General features: G+C 28.3%; 1 protein-coding gene and 1 pseudogene across 1 annotated transcript; both read right to left on the bottom strand.

Moving 5' to 3' along the window:
- Positions 1 to 13,909: 13,909 nt before the first annotated feature.
- On the bottom strand, positions 13,910 to 20,458 carry LOC146884396 (uncharacterized). The gene is made up of 5 exons (XM_085665969.1): positions 20,442 to 20,458; positions 17,341 to 17,543; positions 15,223 to 15,250; positions 14,110 to 14,260; positions 13,910 to 14,011 (listed from the first exon to the last, which is right to left on the bottom strand). Exons 1-5 carry the CDS (start codon positions 20,456 to 20,458, stop codon positions 13,910 to 13,912), a joined length of 501 nt encoding a protein of 166 aa, XP_085522095.1.
- A 1,025-nt stretch (positions 20,459 to 21,483) lies between these two features.
- Positions 21,484 to 21,865, bottom strand: LOC146884395 (tetraspanin-3 pseudogene; annotated as a pseudogene).
- Positions 21,866 to 24,495: the final 2,630 nt, after the last annotated feature.

Genomic DNA, 24,495 nt, shown 5'->3' with positions numbered 1-24,495 from the left:
TATCTATTTAGTGTCATCAAAAAAGCTAAGGCTAAGGAGCGAAAGTCAATACTAAACAATTGTTAGCATCGAATTTGTATATTACATGTATACGATTCTAGAATAATATGGACACTAATCCATTAATGTTAAGTTTTAAGGTTAATTCTAACTAATGTCAAGCTTTGAAGTTGATTCTAATTAGTGTTGATTTAGATGACACTAACTCTTAATTTTTAAATTTAATTTTTTATTAAAGCAATAGCACTAATATGCTTTAAAATTTATTTAAATTAGCGTCAACTTGACAAGCGATAATGATATTAAATTAGAAAATAAATTTTCATATAGCCCCTTCATATTCAATATATATATATATATATATATATATATATATATATATATAAAGAATGAATGGACGAAAGAGATGAATGTATATAAGGCAGATGAATGTGAATGGAATAAATAAATATGAAAGAAGAAGATGAGGAAAAGAACGTAGATGAAGGAAATGAGGGAAGAAAATGTAAATGAATGTTTGTGGATGAAGAAGATGAATATAGGTCAAGGAGATGAGTGTGAATGAAAGATATGGGTGTGACAAAATTTATGAATGAATTAATAACATGAGTGATAAAATTTATTTAGAAACTGGGAGAAGAAAATTATAAAGAAAATTATGAGTGAGAAAATTTGTCATCTTTAAATGTGGACCATTAGATTTAAGGTAATCTACAACTCATTTAATATGAATAACACATATGGAATAAAAACAATTAACATAATATGGGTTAAGCCAACATTAACTTAAATAAATGTGATTAGCGGCAGCCAAGATAACCTAATTTATTTTATTTTTTTATAATTAGTTAGTATTTTGTTAAACCCACGCTAGTTTAAATAAATAAATATTAAAAACAAATAATGTTAATGTTTCCTAAGTTGATACTAAACTTATTTATTTTAGTTTTTTTTAGTATATTTAGTGTTACCTAGTATACGCTTGCTTAAATAAATAAAATATAAAAACTAAATAAGGTTAGTATATGCTAATTTGACACTAATCTTATTTATTTTAGTTTATATAAATATAAATATTATAAATAAATAAAATTAGACTCTATTAAACTGACATAAACTTTATTTATTTTTAATATTTATTTTAGTTTGTATTCACATTAACACATATTTATTTAATAAATAAACTTTACATTTTACATTTTTTAATTTTTTTAATTAATGTTTTGTGTCATATTAGAGACGGTTAAACTACAGTAATAATGTCAGAATTCGGGCAAAGCTAATATTTGGAGATCAAATTTATGTTCTCTTGTAATGTACAAAATCGATCATGTCCATCTTGTAATATGAAACATCATATTTTACTAAATCATATGCTTTCTAATACTTAACTTTCATAAGGAAACATTTTCTTTTTCCCTCTTACCTCTTCAACGATTTCGTTTGCTACAACTCTATTATCTACCAATTTTTTATTCCCAATGAGAGACGTCTTTTACCCTAGGTAGGAATTCTTTCAGCTTATTCAATAAAACCTTTGAAATTGTATCATACAAGTATCTTATCAAAGAAACTGGACAATACTAGAATGATGATCCCTTTTAGCTATTAATATTATAATTTCATCGACAAGTACTTTTGATCGCCAAAATCTTGTATCATTTTCCAAATATCTTAATTAAGTCTAAAAACTTCTTCATATATTTGTAATTAAAACCATTTGACACTGTGTAACACCCGAACTATTATATAAATAATTGTTACTTAATTAAAATTTTGAAGTAAATCATTTGTCCTTCAATAAATTTTTGTTAAATTACTCTTTTGATCCCTCTATTTGTCAAGAAATTTCAGTTTGGTTTTCAAGTTTTTCGTTGTCTTAATTTGATAATCATTTTCTTAAAAATGGTTCAATTTGGTCATCACTATTAATTTTGACCAGACAGTGTTAAAGTCAACGTCACGTATCAATTTCTGGTTTTTTTGAATCTTTGAATTTTTTTTTGACTTTTTTTAAATTTTTTTTATTTTGTACACGTGTCATTTCACAATTGTGTCACATGTCAAAATGACTCAATTTGGTCCCTATATTTGTTTTTAATTTTAATTTAGTTCTAATTTTTGTAAAAATGAAGCAATATTGTCCTTCCTTAGATTGACACTCAATCTAATCTTTGTATACAACTTATGATGATATTCTTAATAAAATTGACATTTTTACTAAATATTTGTAGAAATATTTTTAAACAAGTTTTTTTTAGTTTTATTATTAAACAAAGTTAAACCTCAAACTTAATTTTAAAAATTAACAATTTTGTCATCATATATAAAAACATCAAATATATCATATTATACAAACCTAGTGAAAATTAAAAATCAAATAACTTGTCACACATAAATTTAGGAACTAAATTTAAAGTTCAAAACAAAACCAAAGTCTAATATTTTGTATATAATTTAAAGTTAATTTAAAATATTTAATAAAAACGTTAATTTTAGTAAGAATATCACCATAAGATTTATAAAAAAGTAAATTTAGTGTCAATTTAAGAAAGGACAATATTACTTTATTTTTACAAAAATTGGGACTAAATTGAAACTAAAAACAGATATAGGGACCAAATTGAGTCACTTTGACATGTGGCACAACTATGAACTGACACGTGTAAAAAATTAACAAATTAAAAAAAATTAAAAAATTTGAAAAAATCAGAAATTGATATGTGGCATTGACTTTAACACTGTCTAGTCAAAATTAACAGTGAAGACCAAATTGAATCATTTTTAAGAAAATGAGGACCAAATTGAGACAATGAAAAACTTGAGAAGCAAACTGAAATTTTTTGACAAATAGAAAGACTAAAAGAGAAATTTAACCTATTTTTTTATTTAAAGACAACATTAATTATAACGCAATCTCATAGATGTATGTACCTCAAAAATTTAATTTTATAATTATTCATAATATATTACATTAATATATAAGTTTTGTGCAGCATTAAGGATTCTACATTAGAATATATGACTATCTATATTTATTATTAATTTCTTCATGAATCAATATTAATACTAATATCTCCCGAATTTTTTCTAAACAACTCTTACCAAATTTTGTTTCTATTTGTACCACGAGTAGTGACAGTTCTTTTATACGACAGAGGGAGTCATGGCTCCCAATGCTTTTTATTTTTTCTATATATATTTTAAAAATATATTTATATATTATTATACTTTTATATTAATTTAGCTTAAAAAAGTTTTTTTTTTAAGTTAAAAATTACATTTTTTTCTCCCTTCTATAATTTCTTTTATTTTTTTTATTTGGTTTCTTTCTCTTCTCTCCTTTTTATCTCAATTTTCACCTCAATCTCTTATCATTTTTAAAAACAAATTACACCACGACAAAATTGATCAGTTAAGGAACATTTTAGACCAAACAATTTCTTGTTGAGTAAGTTCAATCTTTACCCTTTTTTTTTCAAAAAAATATGTTTTACTCTTTTGTGTGACTTTTCTACGTTCTAGGCAGATCTCTATTTGTTAGAGGTCATAAAATCTTGCTCTAATTATTGTTCAAACTCTTCTTTGTGTAGATAAAGTTGTTTTAGGCCTTGAAGTTCTGTAAGGAAAGAGCAATATTAAGAATCTATTTTAAGGTAAGAGAAACTAATCATTTAAAAGTTAATTTTTTAAAGGTATAATTAGTCGCAACATACCCACTTTCGTTCGAATATGTCTAAATGGTACCTGCTTTTAACTTTGTGTCTACTTAGTACCCAAATTAGTTAATTTGCATCAATGTACTCCCTTTTCGTTGACGCCGTTAAATAAGATAATGTCTGACTATGTGAACCTGGTAAGTGAGAAAACATTTTGTGACATGGCACAAAAGTTGTGTGTGATGTGGAACAATGCAACATAAGACAAAAATTAAAAAAAAGAAGTCACAGATTTGGGTTCCTTTCTCTACAAATGTTAGTGAAGATGGAGGAAAAGGGTTTGCCGAATTTGGGGGAGTTTGCTCGATTTGGACAAAATTGAAGCTGTAGTTGACATCAAATTGGCGTCTATTTCGGATCACAGGTGTGCAAACCAGTATTTATTGTTGTTGATTGCATGATTTGTTGTTGAGATCGTGGGGTTTAGGGTTTTTGTTTGAATGTTGTGCGTGGTTTAATTTAATGGTGTTATGTAGTGCTATTATCATTTTTTTATGATTTGGTTGACGGTGATGTTCCATAAAGACGACCACAGATGACTAAAATCGCGAGACATTTTCCACTTCAAGCACCACCTTACCCTTGCAGCAAATGAGTTTCCCGACCTTAAGATGAAGATGGGAATGGAAAATTAGGGCTTTCAAATGGGGAAAATCAATTCAAATAGACATGACACGTTAAACAAAAATTGTCACTGTACAGTTATTTTCATTGACACGTATATGTTCTGCAATGTCACATCAGTGCACTGTTAACGACGTTTCTGAAAACTTAACAGGATGAGCCACATTGATGCAAATGAACTAATTTGGGTACTAAGTAGACACAAAGTTAAAAACGGGTACTATTTAGACACATTGGGACAAAAGTGGGTATGTTACGACTAATTATATTGAGTCTTGATTTTGGGATTTAATTTGAAGTATTCATAATTTTATCTTTTTCAAGATAGGTGAGAGGTGACAAATTTATATTAGAAAATTATGATAAAGTGTAAAAAATTGATTTTTTTTTTCAAAAGGAAGGTTTGTGATGAAGACGAAAAAATGCATTTACATCAACTAAACTTGAGAAACTTAATGAGAATCCAAAAATTAAAGAAAATGAAAAACAACTCTCTAAAGTTCTTAGAGTTATATATAATGAATTTGAAAATGTTTTAGAACGTAATATGGGTAAGCAACCTCATGAACATGTTGAGAAATAAGATATAGGCCAAATTTTAAACAAGTGCAATGATAATTTATATTGAAAGGGATATTGCAACAAACTTTAGTTCTGATTCATTCATTGAAGATTTTAAGTGTTTGAAAAAAGGTAGAGTAACACTCTAACTAAAAGTAACTTTTGATTTGTGTGATATATTATTATTTATGATAAAACTTTATGTTACACTTTCATATATATTATTTTCATTTGTTTTATTCTATTATCATGTGTGCTTTTTTTAAATAGAGGAAATTATGAGAAAAACTAATTTTTTTGATTAGAAAAAATAATTTATATATAAAAAATATAATTTGTCCCCCCTAAAATTTTTGTTCAAGTTCCGTCACTGACCACCAATGATGTCTTTGTTAGCCTTAAATATCAATCTTAATAAACTTAACATACAATATAAAAAATAAAGATTAAGATTTGACTTACAACGACACTACGTAACCTCACTTTATCAGTTATATGGATCCACGTTCCACCTCTTATGATCCACTTTGAACATAAAAAATTACTTAGAAACTAATTTGATAGTCGAGTATTTCTCATTAAAAATATCGATAAAATCATAATTAGCTTTCTCAAAAATATATTCATTTGTAAGCTCACAAAGGAGATGTGTAGTCACTACCTAACCTTGCACTACAATAAAATAATTAAAATATATAGAAACTAATTTAGAAACTAAAATTATTTAATCATTATATTAACTAAGTTAGACACTATTTTATAAATTAAAAATTATTGATATCTAAAACATACTCTATTCTTATTAAAAGTTTATAATTGGTTTCTGAGTCAAAGTCTAAATTGATCTTTAACATAAGCTATCAAAATTTTAGCCACTTACTATTATTAATCTCTATTATTAATTAGAAACTAATTTAAAATTTAAAATATAATAGTAGTAAGTAACTAAAACATCAGTAGTTAATGTTAGAGACCAATTTAGACTATAATTCACAAATCAATTATAATTTTTTGTTAATGATAAAAATTATTTTAGATTTAAATTATTTTTTATTTATAAGACAATGACTAATTATTTTTTATCTCTAAATTAATTATTATTTAATAATTTTCTTGTAATTTCGACAACTCATGATATAATTCTAAATCATTCAAATATTCATCTACAAATGAGTATTTTCTTAGACTGTACCATGTTTCCTACCTTTTATTATGCAATGTATCAAACAAAGACTTTTCAAAAACATAAACTCATACATTAGTATAGTCTTAACTCATCCTAATGAAACTAATATACTCTTTGTCATTTTGAAAGATCACAACGTGATGACTATTAAAATGTTATATTTGTCTTCATCAATAACTATATATATATATATATATATTATCCAAATAGATAAAAAATATATATAATTTTAACTAGAGATTAAATAATGTAATTATAACTCTTATAGAGGTAAATTAAATAGTATAATTAAATTAGTAAATATGACTAATGTGTAATTAAAAATTAAATGTCATAATTATAATTTAATAAAAATAAAATTAATGTATAACTTGATATAAGTTAAACAATATATATATATATATATATATATATATATATATATATATATATATATATATATATATATATATATATATATATATAAGAATAATAACTTAACCACATCCTCATATCTTATTGATTGGAGTGAGTGATTATCGAAATTATAAGTGGTTTTAAAAGGTTAAATTTTTTAAAAATTGATTACTTCTTTTCCAATTAATAATACAATGAAAGAATCTAGAATTTGAGTCTCTATGTTTGTTCCATTTCATTCTCCATCTATTCATATCTATAGTTCACCTTCTCTTTTTTCTAAATTTATTTTTTCCAAAGTCAAAGACTTTGAAGTATTTTGTTAAGTAGAGTAGGTGGGATCCTCCTCCATTTTTGCCACCTTGGTACCATTTATGTCAATTTTTCAACACGTAGTTGGGCACTAATACCATTCCCATTTTCCTTTTCCTTTTCCTTTTCCCCACTCCAAAACCAACCAATCATTCCTGCATCTCTCATTGTCTCATTTTTTATTGACTTTATTGCTTCTGTCCACATTTTTTCCATACCAGATTCTCGGTTTGGTTTATGCACACTATATATTCTTTGCACTTAGATCACAAATGGCAAAACAAAACCAAAACATTTTCTGCGTTTACCAACCCACTTTATTCTTTCTTCTCCTCATTTTACTCTTACTGTTTATGTGCACTTCAAACCTTTCAATCTCTTCCCCTCCTCAATTTATGCTTCTAAAATCAAAACTTCACCGTCAACTATTACACTGCTTTATTCAAATCATTGTAAGTGTACTTTTATGATTTTATTAAGATATACAAAATTACTGAAATTATTTTTTTTATCAATTTCAACTGATAATAATAATTAAATACATTTCATTTAATTTTGAGTAAGACAATATTGTAAATAAAATGTCACAAATCTAATATATGCGTATATAAGCATTAGTGTGTGCTTTCAACTCTCAAAAGACAAGTATTTGTGTGCTTTAAAATAGAAAAACCAATTGCATGTGATGAGTGTGTGAAATTGGTAAAATATCCTCTTTGTATGGTCATCATGAAAAAAATAGACAACTTAATATCTTAAATTCAGTAAGAAGAACACTTCAAATTCATTTTTATGTGTACTTGATTATATGTTTTTTCCTCTTTCAAATAAATACAACATTTTACTTCGTTTTTGAGTTTCAATAAGCTCAATCTCATATTCTTTCAATAGAATAACTTATAGTTTAAATTTTAAGTATATTATTAATTATCAAAACGGGACGTAATTTCATATATAATAGTTTAAATTTTGATTAACCAAGTGTCACATTCTTTATATATCAACAATTAATAAACAGAGAGAGATATGTGTATGGAATACAAAATTAAAGTGTTCACCTGTTTCCTGTAACATTGACGCAATTAATTTTGATGGTCCATTGAGTTGTGATTCAGTGAGCAGAGGCATAAATATAGTGGGGGATAAAGAATCTTTCTTTTCTTTGCTTTTCTCTCTTTCCTTTTTTGTTCATACTGTTTCGAGGTCAACATTTTTTAATTTTATCTCCACATTCAAAATATATCGATATATATTGACTTTAATATTTTAAAATATATTAAAAATTTATTTAATATGTTAAAATTAATATATTTTAAAAGCATAACAGATAAATACCGAAACAATCAGCAGAAAACTCGATTAATTTGAAAAGTACATCGTTAATAATTGGAGAATGCACATTCATGCTAGAAGATAGAGGAAGCAACCATAGTAAAGAGGACTGTGTCATGAAAAACGTTATTATTCTCATCTACATAGTTTTAAATGATGGTCTTTCAAGAAAGATTTATTGAAGAAATAAAATATAATAAAACTTAACTCCAATCTATATAATTCAGGATGCTTCTACTTGAAAAGAATTGTACCAATATGAAATTGACTCACTTTAAAATTTTGAATCAAAAATGGTACTAATTTTTTTACACCGTCTTTTTATAGAAACCAAGATGTCTTTTAATGAGAATTTACAGGAAATACAAATAATGACAGGCTTGAGCTCAACTTACATAAAATATTTACATGACTTTCAACCAAAAATTTTAAAGTAATAGGTTATATGTCTTTTTCTTATTTTTATTCAATTTTTCATATTTATTTTATGTAGAATTTATACTTACACTTTGATTTCCAACATTAAATTTCAATTATTTTTTTACTTTTTATAATCATAGTATTTATACCAATTATTTCTAGTAAAAAAGTATTCATTAATATTGTCGATGAACTTAGGTGCATACATTTTCAAGTAGGTATATATTTGTGAGTATATAAGGAATAAATTTAATAAAAAGATAAGATATTTTATAATAAATATATAATTAAATGTTAGTATTTAAACAATGTTTTCAATAACATATATTTTTTTTTCAAAGAAAGAAGAGATTCAGTATACAAATAATAAAATTTGTGTTTCTTAATCAAACAATTTAAATATTTCAAAAACAAAATAAACCATGACAGAAAGGAATATAACCACTTAAAATGATAAATGTGAAAACCCAATAATTCCTTTTTTTAGAAAACTTTTTTTTCTCTATGACCTTAGTTTTCCCAAAAGTCTTTCTTTCTTTTCCAAAATTTTCGATCAGCTTCCATCCTTTTCAACAATAACTATTGGAGTATTATGCCAAGAACCCTATCCTCAGTTCATTTCTCTTAACCGTGAGTTAGAAAATTTTATTCATTCTCTAAGAACAATTTGTTTTTAAGCCCATATTCACTTTCATGTCACCTCTTTCGTCTTTCGTTCTTAATGAACCTCTATCTCTTTATGATCTGAAAAATTTTGCCTTGGTCATTGATTGGGTCTTTGATTTTGTAGATAGGGTGATTTTTTATGTGTGACACTCTTTAGGGGAGGAAAGCAGAGTTAAATAAACTTGATTAGGTAAGGGAAGCTAGTTTCTTCTTTTTTCAAACCTAATGTTTTATTTTTGAAAATATATTAATTGATGGTATGATTGTCGTGTTTGAATTAGGGATGTCAACGAGACAAGTAGGGTATGAGTAATAGCTCTCTCGTACTCATACACATATATGTGCGGGTATCCGTTATGCGGGTACCCGCATATTTTTTTAAGGGTTAAATATGTTTTTGTTCCCTCAAGTTTCAGTGAATTTTGGAATTAGTCCTTCATCAAAACTTTATATCAATTTAGTCCTTCATCTTTCAAAATGCGTGAATTTAGTACTTTTAACCAAATTTTGTTAAGTTTATCTGACGTTTCAAGCGCATTTCATGATAATATTTAAGTTAACATTGAAGCAAAATGTGTCAAACAGTTTAAATAATTTAAATACTATCATGAAATGTGCTTGAAACGTCAGATAAACTTAACAAAATTTGGTTAAAAGGACTAAATTCACGCATTTTGAAAGATGAAGGACTAAATTGGTCAAAAGTTTTGATGAGGGACTAATTCCAAATTTCGCTCAAACTTGAGGGACGAAAAACATATTTAACCCTTTTTTTAATATCCATGGGTACCCGTAGATATTTACAAAAGAAATTTTTAACCATAAATTCAAATAAAAATACAATGCAAGACATTCATAAATTTTAAACAAAGTGCAAATAACCTATTTAAATAGTGTTGAATGATAGACTATAAAGAAATGAACATTTTTTAAAACCAATTGATAAAAAATAACCCATTCAAAATCAATGTGTTAATGTTTTAATCATATTTTTTTTAATTTAAATTAGAGTATAGCGGATACAAGTATCCACGGGTACGGATATGATGATACTCGCCCCATTAACATGCGGATATAGAAAATAACCATATTCGTTACCCGCAGGTATCCATTTACAATATCCATTTTCTACCTGTTGCATATTTTATCCATGGATATCGGCGAATACGAAGTTTTTTTACATCCCTAGTTTGAATGTTGCTGCAAAAAATTAGAATTTTTTAAGAGAAGTATAAGTTAATGCATAATATTTGTAATGATGATTTTTCCTTGGTCTAGAGAAAGTTAAGAATTTGTGAGAGGAGGAGATTTTTGAGTATGTACTGTGAAGTTCCCAAGTGGGGTGAAACTACCGGTTTGGGTATGTTGAGTCATGGTTGATGTTGTTACATTATGAAATTGGTATGAAAGTAGTGATGAAAGAGTTTGATGAGTAGAAACTTTATTAATTGAATGTGATTGCATGAATGAGTGATTTCTTTAGGTTTGGTTATTTGAGTCTCTCTGATGTAGTGAGAAGATTATGCTTATGACTTTATTATTATATGAAGGGTAAGGCTTACAAAGAGTAGAAGCATAGAAAAATATGAAACTAAATATATGAAGAATTGAATTATTAAAGAATATGAAGTTTATTGAGGTATCTATTGTTAAGAAATTTATGAATTTATTTTGTTTGATTTGGGTTATGTAGTTAGAACCTGTGGTTTTGAAATTCTGTTTGATTGATGAGTTAATTAAGAACATTGATACATTTGTTTTTTTCTCTGGTAATAGATTACATGTCGGTTGTAATCGATTACAAACTAGACTTTTCAAGAAATTTATAGAATTTAAAGATTTTATGTTAGAGAGATCTATAATGATGTTTTCATACCTCAATTGGAAATGATGATTGGATGAGTTGTGTCTGTTGATGTATGTTTGTTTGAGAAATTTTGGTTGTGATATAGTAGTTTAAATTAGTTATTTCCAAGGGGAAATTACTAATCTAAGGTCAGTCAAAGTGTATTGAAGTGGATTTGTTATATGAGAGTCTGGCTCTAATAGTATCTAACTCACATTGTTGAAGATAACTAGGTGGTGAGAGTCGAAAGAAACTTCATTTCGCAAACGCTATGATATGAAAAAGGATGATGCTCAGGTAACTAGTGAGGTTAACTTTGTCATGAGTGAATGAGATACATGAGTTCTATTTGATAACAATTTGTAGAAAAGATTGAGATTGTGGTAAGTATCACATTTGGAGAGTCTCATGAGTTCATTCTATACATTAGTCTTCCGGAAATAAAGACTATATTTATTTGGCTGTTGAGTCGCTTTGGAATGATGTTTGTTTGAGCCACTATGATGAGCTATGTGGGTTGTTACCTTGTATTTGAATTGATGAATGTGAACAAATTGTGTTTTTGGGTTGATTCATGTAATGAACTGTATTGTTGAATGGGTTGTTGGAATTAATTATTGTAGTTGTATAAATGGAAAAATAAGAAAGGTTAAGTTAAAGATTGATTTGTAGCAAATATTTGTTTTGATAAATCTTTATTACAAGTTATTAATGTTTTCTTGTTAAGCTTATTATTTTAAATGCATTATGTGAGTTTTTATGTTAGTCTTTAAAGATAATAGTCACTAAGTGAGTATTTGTTCAGTAATATATGGAGAAACGAGACAAGATGATTCAAAAGCTTATCTTTTATCAAATATACTTCGATATTATTCATAATTAGTTTGATATATTACTATTTTTGGTATATTGTTGCTCATTCTTTTTTTATGCATTAAAAAGACTTGCATTTGTGTGTCTTGTTTTCTTTCTAATGCGATGATCATATATTTTTATATACTGGAACAATGTTAGGAGCTGAGAGTGACAGTAGCACGGGGAGCTAAGATGAGAAAGTATTAGTATAGGAATATTTTACATAATTCGTTTAATTTTTTAAAAAAGTTGTATTAAGTTCCTATTTTATGTTTTGAATTACTTATTAGTTGATTTAGAATATATTTTGAAACACAATGGTCTAACTTTAAGAACTGTAGGATGAATCAGTTCATCTCCAATTATTAATATCACAAAACCTTATGATTATTGAGTACTTAATCAATATATATATATATATATATATATATATATATATATATATATATATATATATATATATATATATATATAAATTTAAGTTGTTACTATAAAATATATATTTGTGAAGGAACTTTTACTTATATAGACGTTTTATTTTTATTTTTTTATGTAAAGAATAAGAACTAGTACATATAATTTAGTATATAAGGATTGTCAAATCTATGTATATGATACAAAAAGGTGATAGGGAAAGGATCCAATAAAAAAACTTGTTTAATAATTCTTTTTGTTGAATAGTTCTTAAGAATAGTTTGAAATTGTATACTTTAAAAGAAATAAAAACTAATAAAATGTATTTTTGTTATTTGTTTTATACATTAAAAACAAAGTTGTAATAATGTTTCGTATTTTAGATTTAAAAATAAATTACTTCCTTCACACACTCGTCTTTACAAACTTTTGTTTTACTTCTCGAAAACAATTTTCAAATTAGAGTTATCTGTAACATCCAATTTTAGTAGTATAAAACTATTAAAATAAGACATTTCATATTATAAAATAAATTAGAGCACGTGACTGATGTATATGATAATCAACCTTCTATAATTATCCAAAATATACCAAAGCAGTAGTACCATAGGCACAAAACAATGCCACAAGCAGAACTTAAACATGAAATAGTTGTCCAAAAGGATTGCTCACAGAGCAAGAAATTACAAAATAAACAGTTTCAAAGGGGGCTCGAAAGAGTGTTAAGAAACATGCCTACACTAAACACCACCATCTCTGCCATTCGCACGATCACTTGACCAAATCCCTTTGAGGAACTTTTAGTACCATTTGCAAGAGTTATAAATTGATGTTTTCCTTGAAAGGAAATGGTTGAGAACAAAAAGGTATTACCAAATATGTGATCAAAAGCACATGATGTGATTGAAGTTTGAGAAGTTTGTGCCAAGCTATTAGACTTTAACCGGAGATACTCTTGGTATCCGTCCTTAGTGAACTTGGAGTCAACAATTTCAGCCTTTTAGACGTTGGCGATTTTGGAACGAAAACCATGCAAGGAATAACAATTCTCTTGAGTGTGACCTATTCTCTTATAGTAGGTGCATTGTGGTCGCCCTCGACCTCCACGTCCTCCTCCTCTAATGAAATGCCCTCCTCTTCCTCGATTGCGACCATGACAAATGGTTCCAGTAAAGCAAGAGCTTCCTGAGTTTGAGGTATTGGGACACAAATCAAGTGTGTGATCAAGGCATCCATGGAAGGGACCTCATGAGAGGTCAAAAGTGGATCTTTAATATGATTAAAGTCTAGATGTATAGTACGGAGGATCATCACCATATAATACTTGTCAAGTTTCTTCTTCATTTCATCTAAACAAGAAAAATTAACTATAGTGATACTAATATTCATCATTAAAAATTATAAATATGTCACTAATACCATCTTGTGACAATAATTAAGATGTCACTAATATCTTTGTCACTATTGTACTTGTGACAATAATTTTAAATGTCACTAAAATCAAAGTTTATTGTGACAAAAGTAATTATCTCTAATAATTTTATGTAATAGTGACAATAATCTTAAATGTCACTAAAATCAAAGTTTAAAATCAAATGCCTTTTGGACAATTGATTTTGTACCAATAAATGATTTAATCTCTTGTTTACTTCGACTAGCTTTATTTTTCAAGCTCATTTCCTATAAATGTAGAAATAATTTAGTATTATAATATAAAAGTACAAAAAAAAATTAAAATTCAACTTTAACATATAGATATAAAAAGAGAATAACTTTACCTTAAACTTTGAATCATTCCACTTGTTATTTATTAACCAATTCCCATCTTGAGGATGTACGTCATTTGGTCTACCTTTATTTTGGATGTATGTTTGATACAAGTGGTGATGTCTATTCCTATATTGCTTTTGCAATTGTTTCATTGTGAATGTGATAAAATAATAAAAAGTTTCAAATATATTATTGCCAAAATACATCAAATACCACTACAAGAATGTCACTGTTTAGCTTCCAAAAATGGCGTTGGCCATAATGGGGACGCAAAAGGGCGTGGGCTAAACCTACGCACAACCCAATCTATAGTATTTATAAAAAAAAAAATAAGAGTAATTTCTTTTATCGTCGGCTTGGCCGACACATAATCTAAAAATCAATCGTCGGCTGGCCGACACATATGGATTCAACAATTGGCATCAGCTGGCCCACACATACATCTCTTAAATAAATAAATAAATCCTTAATTAGGTTATGTTTCGTGGTGAAGTTTTCCCCTTTCTCAATTTCATTTTGGCTTCACCATTTATTTTGTGTAACATAAACTCGTTGCCCCCTCTTTCGCAACACAGTGTGCCACAACCATTGCATTATTTCTCAGTGTTTTGCATCTCTTTTCTACAGTGAGTGCGATAAGGTTTGGAATTGGTTAAGCGGAATCGGGGGGTTCTTGTGAAGGCAAGTTTTTTCCCCAATCTACCATAAATAGCGTTTGTGACTATGAGTTTGCTTCTGCATTCACTATAAGGGCTTCTTGAAGTAATTCTGCACTCTTCCACGACCTATCGCACACCGCATTGGTTCGAGAGCATCGCCTCTGCGCTCACCTTTAAAGCCCCTTCCAACAACACTCTCGCTTCTCCGTTCCAGTCACCCCACGAGGCAACAAGGGGAGCAAAGAGATTTCGGTTTCCATTTTCAATTCCTAGTAACTCCTTATCCCTCTCTTTCTTAGTTTTGGGTTTTTCCTATTAGGGTTTCTTTGCTTTGTGTGTTAGGATGATTAAATTTGATTGATTTTGTGTCATTCTTGCTTTCTCTATATGCTTGATGCACGTTCTGGGAGGCACGTTCTAGGAGGCTTTGTTAATGTTTAAGACATGTTTTTCAACTACAACTCTTTAATTTGAACACCAAGAGTGAAGGCTGTATTGTCTTGTAAAGATTCAGAACTGGTTGGTGTTGGTCATTAAGCGTTTTAAGTGGAGGTAAATAACTTTTGGAGAGTTAAAATATTGAACTTAAGGTGCGTAACTAAGTTGGGTTTTGAATAGCATATTATTTTGACTTTTGAATAGCATATTACTAATATGGAAACTTGTAAAAGAGGTTTGAGCTTCTGTGTTTGTTGTTATTCTTTGAGACATTAGCACAGTTAGGTGCTTCACAGTCTCTCACATTTTACTGATATGGAAACTTGATAGCAGAGGGAATATGTCGTTTCCCAATCTTCATTTATTGAAAATGTAATGGACACTAAGAAACTGCTACAATGAATTGATTAAATAAAAGATTAATCCATCCCCATCTATGAATTACTAACTAGGACTCACACATGTAGCATTTGGCACTTATGCACAAATATGGTGAAGTGGTAGTGGCACGACTGTTGTTGCACTACAGTAATTTCTGCACTGAGTTTTATCTGCATTGTAAGTTTTTTCTTATTCTGAGTTTTTGGCTTATTTCACATTGTGCTTAGAACAAAGATTAATCCACACACTTACTAACTGTTACAGATGGATGAAGCTGGATTTTAAGAGTGTATATATATATATATATATATATATATATATATATTCCTATTGTTTTCACATTTTTTTTCTCTTGGAGGTGATATTATTAGAATAATAATTGTCAGTACATTGAGATTTTCCTTGGATCTTGCATAATTTGATTTGTAGGTTCAAAGTGGGAGAATTAAAGAGGATGAAGCAAGAAGTTATTTCCACCAACTAATCAATGTAGTTGATTACTGCCATAGTAGAGGGGTCTACCACAGAGATTTGAAAGTCTATCATTATCTACCACAATCCTCTCCACTAATTTAATTAACTGATTCATAACTCATATAAGTGTGAGCAGGAATCAATTATTTTTCTTCTCGAGTGAGACTCATATTCAATACTCAATGTATTTTGCAGCCAGAGAATCTTCTTCTGGACTCATATAGTGTTCTGAAAAATACATATTTTGGATTAAGTACCTACACACAGAAGGTAAGACATGAATATACATGAATATACATTTATACAGATTTTGGATTAAGTACCTACACACAGATGGTGGCTTGGAGGTGGCTGCTAGTAGGTTTTACTGCCAATAACTATTATAGGCTCAGTATAGGCTAAGTAGGAAAACATATAATGAAATGCTAGTGGGAGTGTAATGCCAAGATTGGCACTTTTTGTCTGACTATAATCTGATCTTAGAATGCTAGTGGGATTGTACTGCCAACATTGGCACTTTTTGTTTGACTATAATTTGATCTTAGACTCCAGGATTTTTGTGAAACTGACAACTAACTTTATGTTTCCAATTTCAATTGTAAATGAATGAAATCATATGTTCGATTTCTGGATTGAATGAATGAAATCATATGCTGGATTGCTGGATTGATTAGATTGTTTGAAATGTTTCTGGATAGGTATTAGATGCAGGTTGAGGAATTGGATACAACTTTTGGGATCCGCTTGGAAACAGATTGGTCATTTCAAATTACGCAGTAATTTGCGTAGGCTTAGCCGACGCTAATAATTTAATTTCTAATTGTTTGCGTCGGCCTGACCCATAAAAATAACCTCTTTTAGATTCCATTTTTGTAGTTCGTGGGCTTGACCAACGCATAGTCCATGCAAAAGTCAGAATATTGCGTTGAATTCTTCTCATTTGCGTCGTATTGACCGACGAAAACTATTTGAATTTCTTTTTCGTTTTAATTGTTCGTGGGCTTGACCCACGCATGGGAAATTATTATTATATTTGTTATTCATTTTCGTCGGTTTAGCCAATGAGAAATACGTAGAAATCATGCGTCCCCATTTAACCAACGCAAATGACCTTTGCATCCAGGAAATGGACGTGGGTCATGTTGTTGTCGCTGGACCGACGCCATGTGCATATTATTGTCGGCTTTTTAGTTGTAGTGTAGGTTTTTGGCTGACGAAAAGATAAAAATTCTTGTAGTGTACATAAATAAAAATTAATTAAATACATTCACATTAATAAAGTTATACCAACCTCCATATGTTTCCACATTATAGTTAAATCATTGTCAGATATCTCTTTCCATGTTTTAACTTGTAAAGGAACTTCGTGACGTATACATACAATTGCTTCAGCCTTGAAATTCTTTGCATGTTTTCCACAAAGCTTGAAGTAGGGTGGAGGAAATTGGATATCAAATGTTTTGCCCAATACCATTAATTCTTCTCTTTTACTTGGGAGTTTTGCATTAATGGTATGTCCATATTGATCTAAATTAAATTCGAAAAAAGAAATCAATACCAATATTTGTAATGGTTTATGTAGTTTTAGAAAAAATATGTTATACGAATACCTGGACATGTTTCAAATTCCTAAACCTTATCCAACTCAACCTTCTCCAACTCAGAAGCATTGACCCTTTTAGAATTTAACTTTAATGGTCTAGTTATCAACAAAATAAAAATAATCATAAAGAAATGTCATGAAACTAAACAAAAACATTTATATATTCTAAGAGTCTCGTTACATACCTTTTTCTTATTGTACTTTTCATCATCTTCACTTGAAGATTGTAACTCTTCTAATTCTTTGGGCTTATACTCTTCATCATTCTCTTAATCTCTTCTTCTTCCGTTCTTATTCTTGGTATTTTGAGTTAACACTCTCAAAGAAGAAGCTTTACGTGATATTCCTAAAGCCTCAAATTTTGCTTCATTTTTTGCAATTCTTTGTAGCCTTTCTTCTTCATAGATAGACATGTTTTGCATCTAAAAAATGACATATTTACATTACTAAAAGACAACGTTTAGATAGCTACAACTCCAAATAATTACAATTTAAAGTAATAAATTAAAAAGTAATGAAAAATAGAAATTAATACCTTGGAGGAAAATTAAAACATGATGGAACTCATTTCTTGGAGGAGGAACCTTGATACTATAACTTGCTGAAATTTGTAGAACCCAACTGTGATTGCACCATAAAGACAATAAGTTAGAAATAAATAAAAGATATAAATTTATATCACAGAGATGAAGAGACTTTGGAATCTCAACTTACCACTACAAGTCCAAAAAAATAGACTTAAAACTAATAAATAACAAAGTAATGTAAAATAACATTTAATGGAAAGATTTGTAACTAAGAGATGGTATATATAACTCAGATAAGTTAAAAATAAGAATAGAAGAATATTTACTTAACCAATAGTTGAGTGTTAATACTAAAGCAATGATAATTATTTCACCTAACATGCAGAGATAGCAAGAGAACTTCTGAAGAATGGCATCACACTTTTTGCCCCTATTATCAGTAACAGCATAAGCACAGCATTGTTATCAGTTTTAATATCACTCCACTTAAAATTCAAACATTCTTCTCCGTGCAGGACCTAAAGGAATTAAAATTGGGAGAAAAACAAAATGAAAATTTGAAAAAAAGGCAAAGAATGAGCCAGAATTGCACAGTGATTTTTCACGAAGGAAGAAAAAGAGACTCATCTACCAGAGGACACTCATTGCAACGTGAATTAATACCTTGGGAAATTAATATCTTGAAGGGGTATAAATTAAAACATGATAGATGAAACCCATACCTTAAAGGAGGAATTTGAAACTGTAACTTGCTAAATTTAATAGAGACCCGAACTATGATTGCACCAAAATTTTACAACCCCACGTGCGATTGCACCAACTTTTATGAAATAATGGTTGAACCATAATTTTGTTTCTAAACTGAAGAAGTAAAGATTTACGTGAGAGTGAGAGGTAGACGTGAATGACGTGAATGTGAAAAATTGGAAAGCGGGGAATTTTTTGGGTAACTGTCACAGGCCTAGATGAACACACCTTAAAAATTTAATAAAAATCAAAGTTAAAATTTTTTCTACAAGTTGGAAAAGCATTGCATGCAAAAAAGTATGTTGAGTTAACTATAGCCGAACAAGAGCAAGCAAGAAATTATGTTCTCCAAAATTGTGATGATGTTTTGCCTTTTATTGGGTAAGTGATTTTCTTATATTACACATTTATATTATTGTGGTTTTATGTAATTCAATATAATCATGTCTTTTTGTGATCAAACTACATAAACAAGAATTAGAGAAAACAAACTCACAAAATCTGGAACAAAGACATCAAAAAGAATTTTTTCAGTGGTTCAAAAAATATGTAAGAATCAATTAAACTTACTTGGTTGTTATTATATAACTCTACCACATTTATCATTCTTATTATTATTTTTATCAGGTTGCACATTTGAAAAGAGAAAGCAACATAAAAAATGAGTCATTGTTTCACTTAGCTTGTGGACCAGATTCACGTGTTTTTTGATATACAAGTTATTTGGTAAATGATTGGAGTTTTAATGTAAAGGATCGAGATATGTACTTGAAATCACAAAATAATAGAATGCAGGTAACCTGGATTATTTTGGCATCTTAACAGATATTATTGAATTAATTTACTCTGGTGGAAATAATGTCATTTTATTTAAATGTGATTGGTGGGATGTGTATTCTAAAGAGAGAGGATACAAAGAAGATATGTATGGATTTATTCTTATTAATAGTAAGCGCAAGTTGAAGACAAATGAGTCATATGTCTTAGCTAGCCAAGTTCAACAAGTATATTATGTTAAAGATACCAAAGACCCGAATTGGCTTGTAGTAGTGAAAACAAAGCCTCGAGATTGGTATGATATGCCAGAAGAAGCTATAAATGAAGCATGCCAAGAAAATGAAGAGATTGGCTCAATGTCATTTATATCCAATGTGTTTGATAAAGAACACGAGTTTTCTTTAGATAGAAAAGACCTAACTCAATCCACTACTGATGGAAATCCAATGAGGCCTATGGAAGTTATTGACAATGACGATGAAGAAAGTAATGATGAAAATATTGATTTAACAGAGGATGAAGAAAATGATATTATTGTTAAAGATGATAGTAATAATAATTGATTATTATTTTATATAATTTTATAACACAAACTTTGTTGTTAATTATGTTTATTCTATTTATCTATTTATTTTCATCTATGAAAATATTATTTACTTTATTTATATATATATATATATATATATATATATCCACATAAAGAGATAGGGAGATAGAGAAAATAATGTAGGCACCACTTGATATTTTGCATACTAAATCTAAATTTGTAGTGAATATATTAATTACTAATATTAATAAAAAGTACAAGACTATATTTAAATAAGAAAAAAATATCAAAATACATATAGTAATTGTGAAGTGGTATAGTGGTCTAACTTGACTTATTACTAAGTTTAAATCTTAAATAAAAGGTTTTTAACGATTATTAATAATAATTGACATTAAATGATTATTTTTAATAAAGTTTTTATTAATTCTATTTTTATCAAATAAAAAAAATTTATTACATAACATTGTAGTAATGAATTTGTGATATGTATATTTGATCAATTTTACTTAAATTCGTGACAAATAAAAAATTTATCACTATTGACTATATTATTAAAAAATAAAAATAATATTGACTAAAATAACATAAATTTAATAATTTATTCCACTGATATTAAATTTGTAAAGCATTATTAATTTTTCAATAATAAGAAATAATTATTAATTTATCCATATTTAATAATTTTTATATTAATTGTATTCTTATTAAAAAAAACTAATTTTATGATGTATTTCTTTTAACATATGTGTTTTTATTTTTTTGAAATATAATTATTGTGATATCTTTTTATTTTATCACTATTGTAAAAAGTATTTGTGATAAATATAAAATTAGTCACAATTAATATGTAAATAGTGACGATATTTTATTTATCGTTGTATTTTTACTAAATAAAATAATAACTAAAAAAATATTTCACATTTAATTTATATAATTTCTTATTAAATATAAAATAAATTTATTATATAAATTATTCAAATAGCATTTTAATAAACAATAGTTATTAATTTACAAATTAGGAAGATGCATTTTTATTTTATAATAAATTTAATGTGACATTTTTTCCATTTTATCACTGTTATAAATAATACTTGTAACAAATAAAAAATTTGTCACAACTAGTATATTAATAGTGACAAAATTTATCCTCAGCACTATTTGTTTGTCACAAAAGGTTACATTTCTTGTAGTGAAAGAGTCGACTTCCAAGAACATGCTCAGTTCTTTCACGGCTGATGATTAATGCAGTGAACAGAGAAAGGAAAAGGAAAGAAAAGTGATGATTAATGCATATACCTGAATAAGTGTGAGGTGTCTAACGTAGAACATTTCAGCTGTTTCAGGAACTCCATTAATGGTTCTCCCCATCCTCACACACACATGGGAATCCCTAATGCATGACCCTATCTTCCAATAGTCCTCCAAGTAGTACTCTGAATACGCCCGGTTCATCACCCTCCGACCCGACCCTTTGGCCGTCACCACATACGCGAATATGATGAAGCCGATCAGCACCGCAATCACCACGAACATCACCACCAGGTACAGTCGCATCAGAAACGTGTTTCGGTAACACACGCCGGCGAAACCCGCCAAGGACACCACCATGATGCTCACTCTCACGCCGACAACAAAGGAGCAATAAGACGGCTAATATGATGGCCAATCAGTGCGGTGGAGGCACAAAACAGTGTGACGGAACGACGTAGAGGCACAGGCAGCGCTGATTTTCGAAGGTAGAAGATGCATCTATAGTGCAGCGAATTTGGGTTTTTAAAACCTAACTGACCTTACTGCCTCAGTTGATTTAAAACTGAGGCATAAACATGCATAGGCCTCGGTTTAGTGAATAACCGAGACATATACTCACGCAAAAAAAAAATCAACCACGTGGAAAAATTCTGGCACTAATAGGCCTCGGGTGAAATAGCCTGCTGCAGTAAACCATTATATGCCTCGGTTTAGTGGGACCTGAGGCATAAAATTGCCCAATTATTTTTGAATTTTAAAAAAAGAGTTAAAGTGTGAGTTTCTGACAGCGTTATTGCCTCGGTTGAATTTATAACTGAGGCATAAACATTCATAGGCCTCGGTTGTTTGGTTAACCGAGGCATAAAAGTTGTTCGAAATCACAAAAATGCCATCACGTCCTTATCTACATCGTTTGTGCGAGAACCGAGGCATATAGGGCACTGTCTAAACATGAAATTGCACTAGTGAGACTATATCATGGTTGGTCATTTTTAGAGACATAAGCTTGTTCTAAGTCCTCTTCGAGATCACAATTGAGGACCATAACCCTTTATGTAACTTCTCTCAGCTCCTTCCTTGATTTCAATATATGTAATTTGGCCCCTTTATCAAATTAGAATATTGTTTGCTTATCGTTTCTATATAGTAAATATTTCATGAAATATATGTTTTTAGTCATAGATTTAATTAATTAGATTATTTTAATGCTTTGACTAATAATATAATTTTGACTAATAATAATATAATGACGCCAATACATTTAATTATCTATTATATATATATATATATATATATATATATATATAATCTAAATTACTAATATTTTTGTTTATTTGTTAAATTTAACTTGTTTAATACTAACAAAAACAATATTTATACTAAATTATTTATATATTTTTTATTTATTTAATTAAATTAATTTTAGAAAATTTCTCCTCGACTCATTTAAAAAAAATCAAATGTCTAACTTCTATTTTTTATCAGTGACTTAATTCAATTTGACTCATCTTAATGAAAATTTAAGCAAATTAAATTGCATGTAACACCTAAATTTTTGCGAGTGAATTTAAGAATAAATAGAATCGAATAGTGGTTCTAAATCTACTTTAAAAATTACTTTTAGTATTAAGATATTTTATATATACATATATTATTGGAAGCTGTATATCAATTAAAATAAAATCAATTTATAATATTTATCGGTGAATACAAAATTTATTTTATAAATCAATTTTATAAAATTAAATTATATATAAAAATTATTTTTTAATATGGTATTGGAACGGGAGTTAGAGTAAATCATAATAAAGTTTATTGTTGTGTCTATTATTTATATCATACGACTATCGTACTGTCATCAATATTTAATCTTATGGTGATTATGTATATACTAGTGAGAAAAATGTATACAAAGTACCATATGACTTCTTAACTTTGTTAATTACAACCATATGATTAGTCATCTATAATTACTAATCAGTAATTAGGGAAAATGGCATCAGAAAAAATGCAAATTGATATGATGATGACGAGTGATTAGAGAACTGAGTTATGGTGCACTCTCTCATCCATTATTTTAGACCAAAAAAAAATTGAAATGCAATGGTGAGACTCATAAAAATGGTTTATCCGAAAAAGGAAAATGATAGAAAGGGACAAATTTCAAGTGTTGTCTGTCTTTGTTGATTGATGATTGACAAGACGTCATCTTTAAGAGGTTTTGAACTTTTGCCCTCTTTTTGGACAAGTTCACAATGGGTTCCAATGAACCCTCTTCTTAAGTTTCATGATTTTTTTCATACTAAGAAAATTAAAATACGAAGACATGTTAAAAAAAAACAAAATACAACTTAGAAAGTCTTTAATTAATGTGAAAACAAATAAGAAATAAAATAAAATAATGAGAAACAATGATTCATATGATTGAATCTCTTCTCGGTTAGGATTGTTAGGATATGTCTTGATTATTTAGTAAAATTTTCTATGTATAGGTAGAGCAACCTATGTAAGGTAGACTTTGTAGGAAACACCTTTGAGTCTATGAGCGTCTATCTAGGTAAGGGAAGTTAGTAATTTAAAACTTGTTGTGCTTTGGTTTATGACTATGAATAAATTGTAATTTGGTTCAATTGAATGTGTTGTGTGATGTGTATTAGCTAGATTGAAATCATGTATATTATTTTTAGATGAATTGATTGTGTTAATTAAGTTTGAATATGTGAAAACATTATTGTTCCTATTTTTCAAACTGAATCTATGTTGTTTTTTATGATGTCCACAGGAAAAATGATAGCATAAAAGTGTTGGAATTCAAACAAGACATATACGTGTGTGAACATGATGTGTGTCATGTTGTATGTGGTAAATGCCTTAGACGTAGTTGAGTAGATTATTAGGTCATGTCTGTTATATGTGTGATAATTAAAATGTTATTTTGTTGTCTCGATAGTCGATTAGAATACTAATCTAGTCAACTAGATTAGTTT

The sequence above is a fragment of the Vigna unguiculata genome, chromosome 8 (assembly GCF_037176805.1).
Source record: "Vigna unguiculata cultivar grain cowpea cultivar isolate G323 ecotype 2 chromosome 8, ASM3717680v1, whole genome shotgun sequence".
NCBI classification, from domain to species: Eukaryota; Viridiplantae; Streptophyta; class Magnoliopsida; order Fabales; family Fabaceae; genus Vigna; species Vigna unguiculata.
This window is presented reverse-complemented; position numbering and strand designations above follow the sequence as displayed.

Excerpts from the sequence above, each read along its gene's own strand:
- LOC146884396 (XM_085665969.1), bottom strand. Across the intron at positions 15,251-17,340 it reads GTGGAAACATATGGAGGTTG|CCTTCACTCTTGGTGTTCAA; the intron begins GTATAACTTTAT and ends AAGACAATACAG. Across the intron at positions 14,261-15,222 it reads CTTGGTGTTCAAATTAAAGA|ATTCACAATGAAACAATTGC; the intron begins GTTGTAGTTGAA and ends TTATTTTATCAC.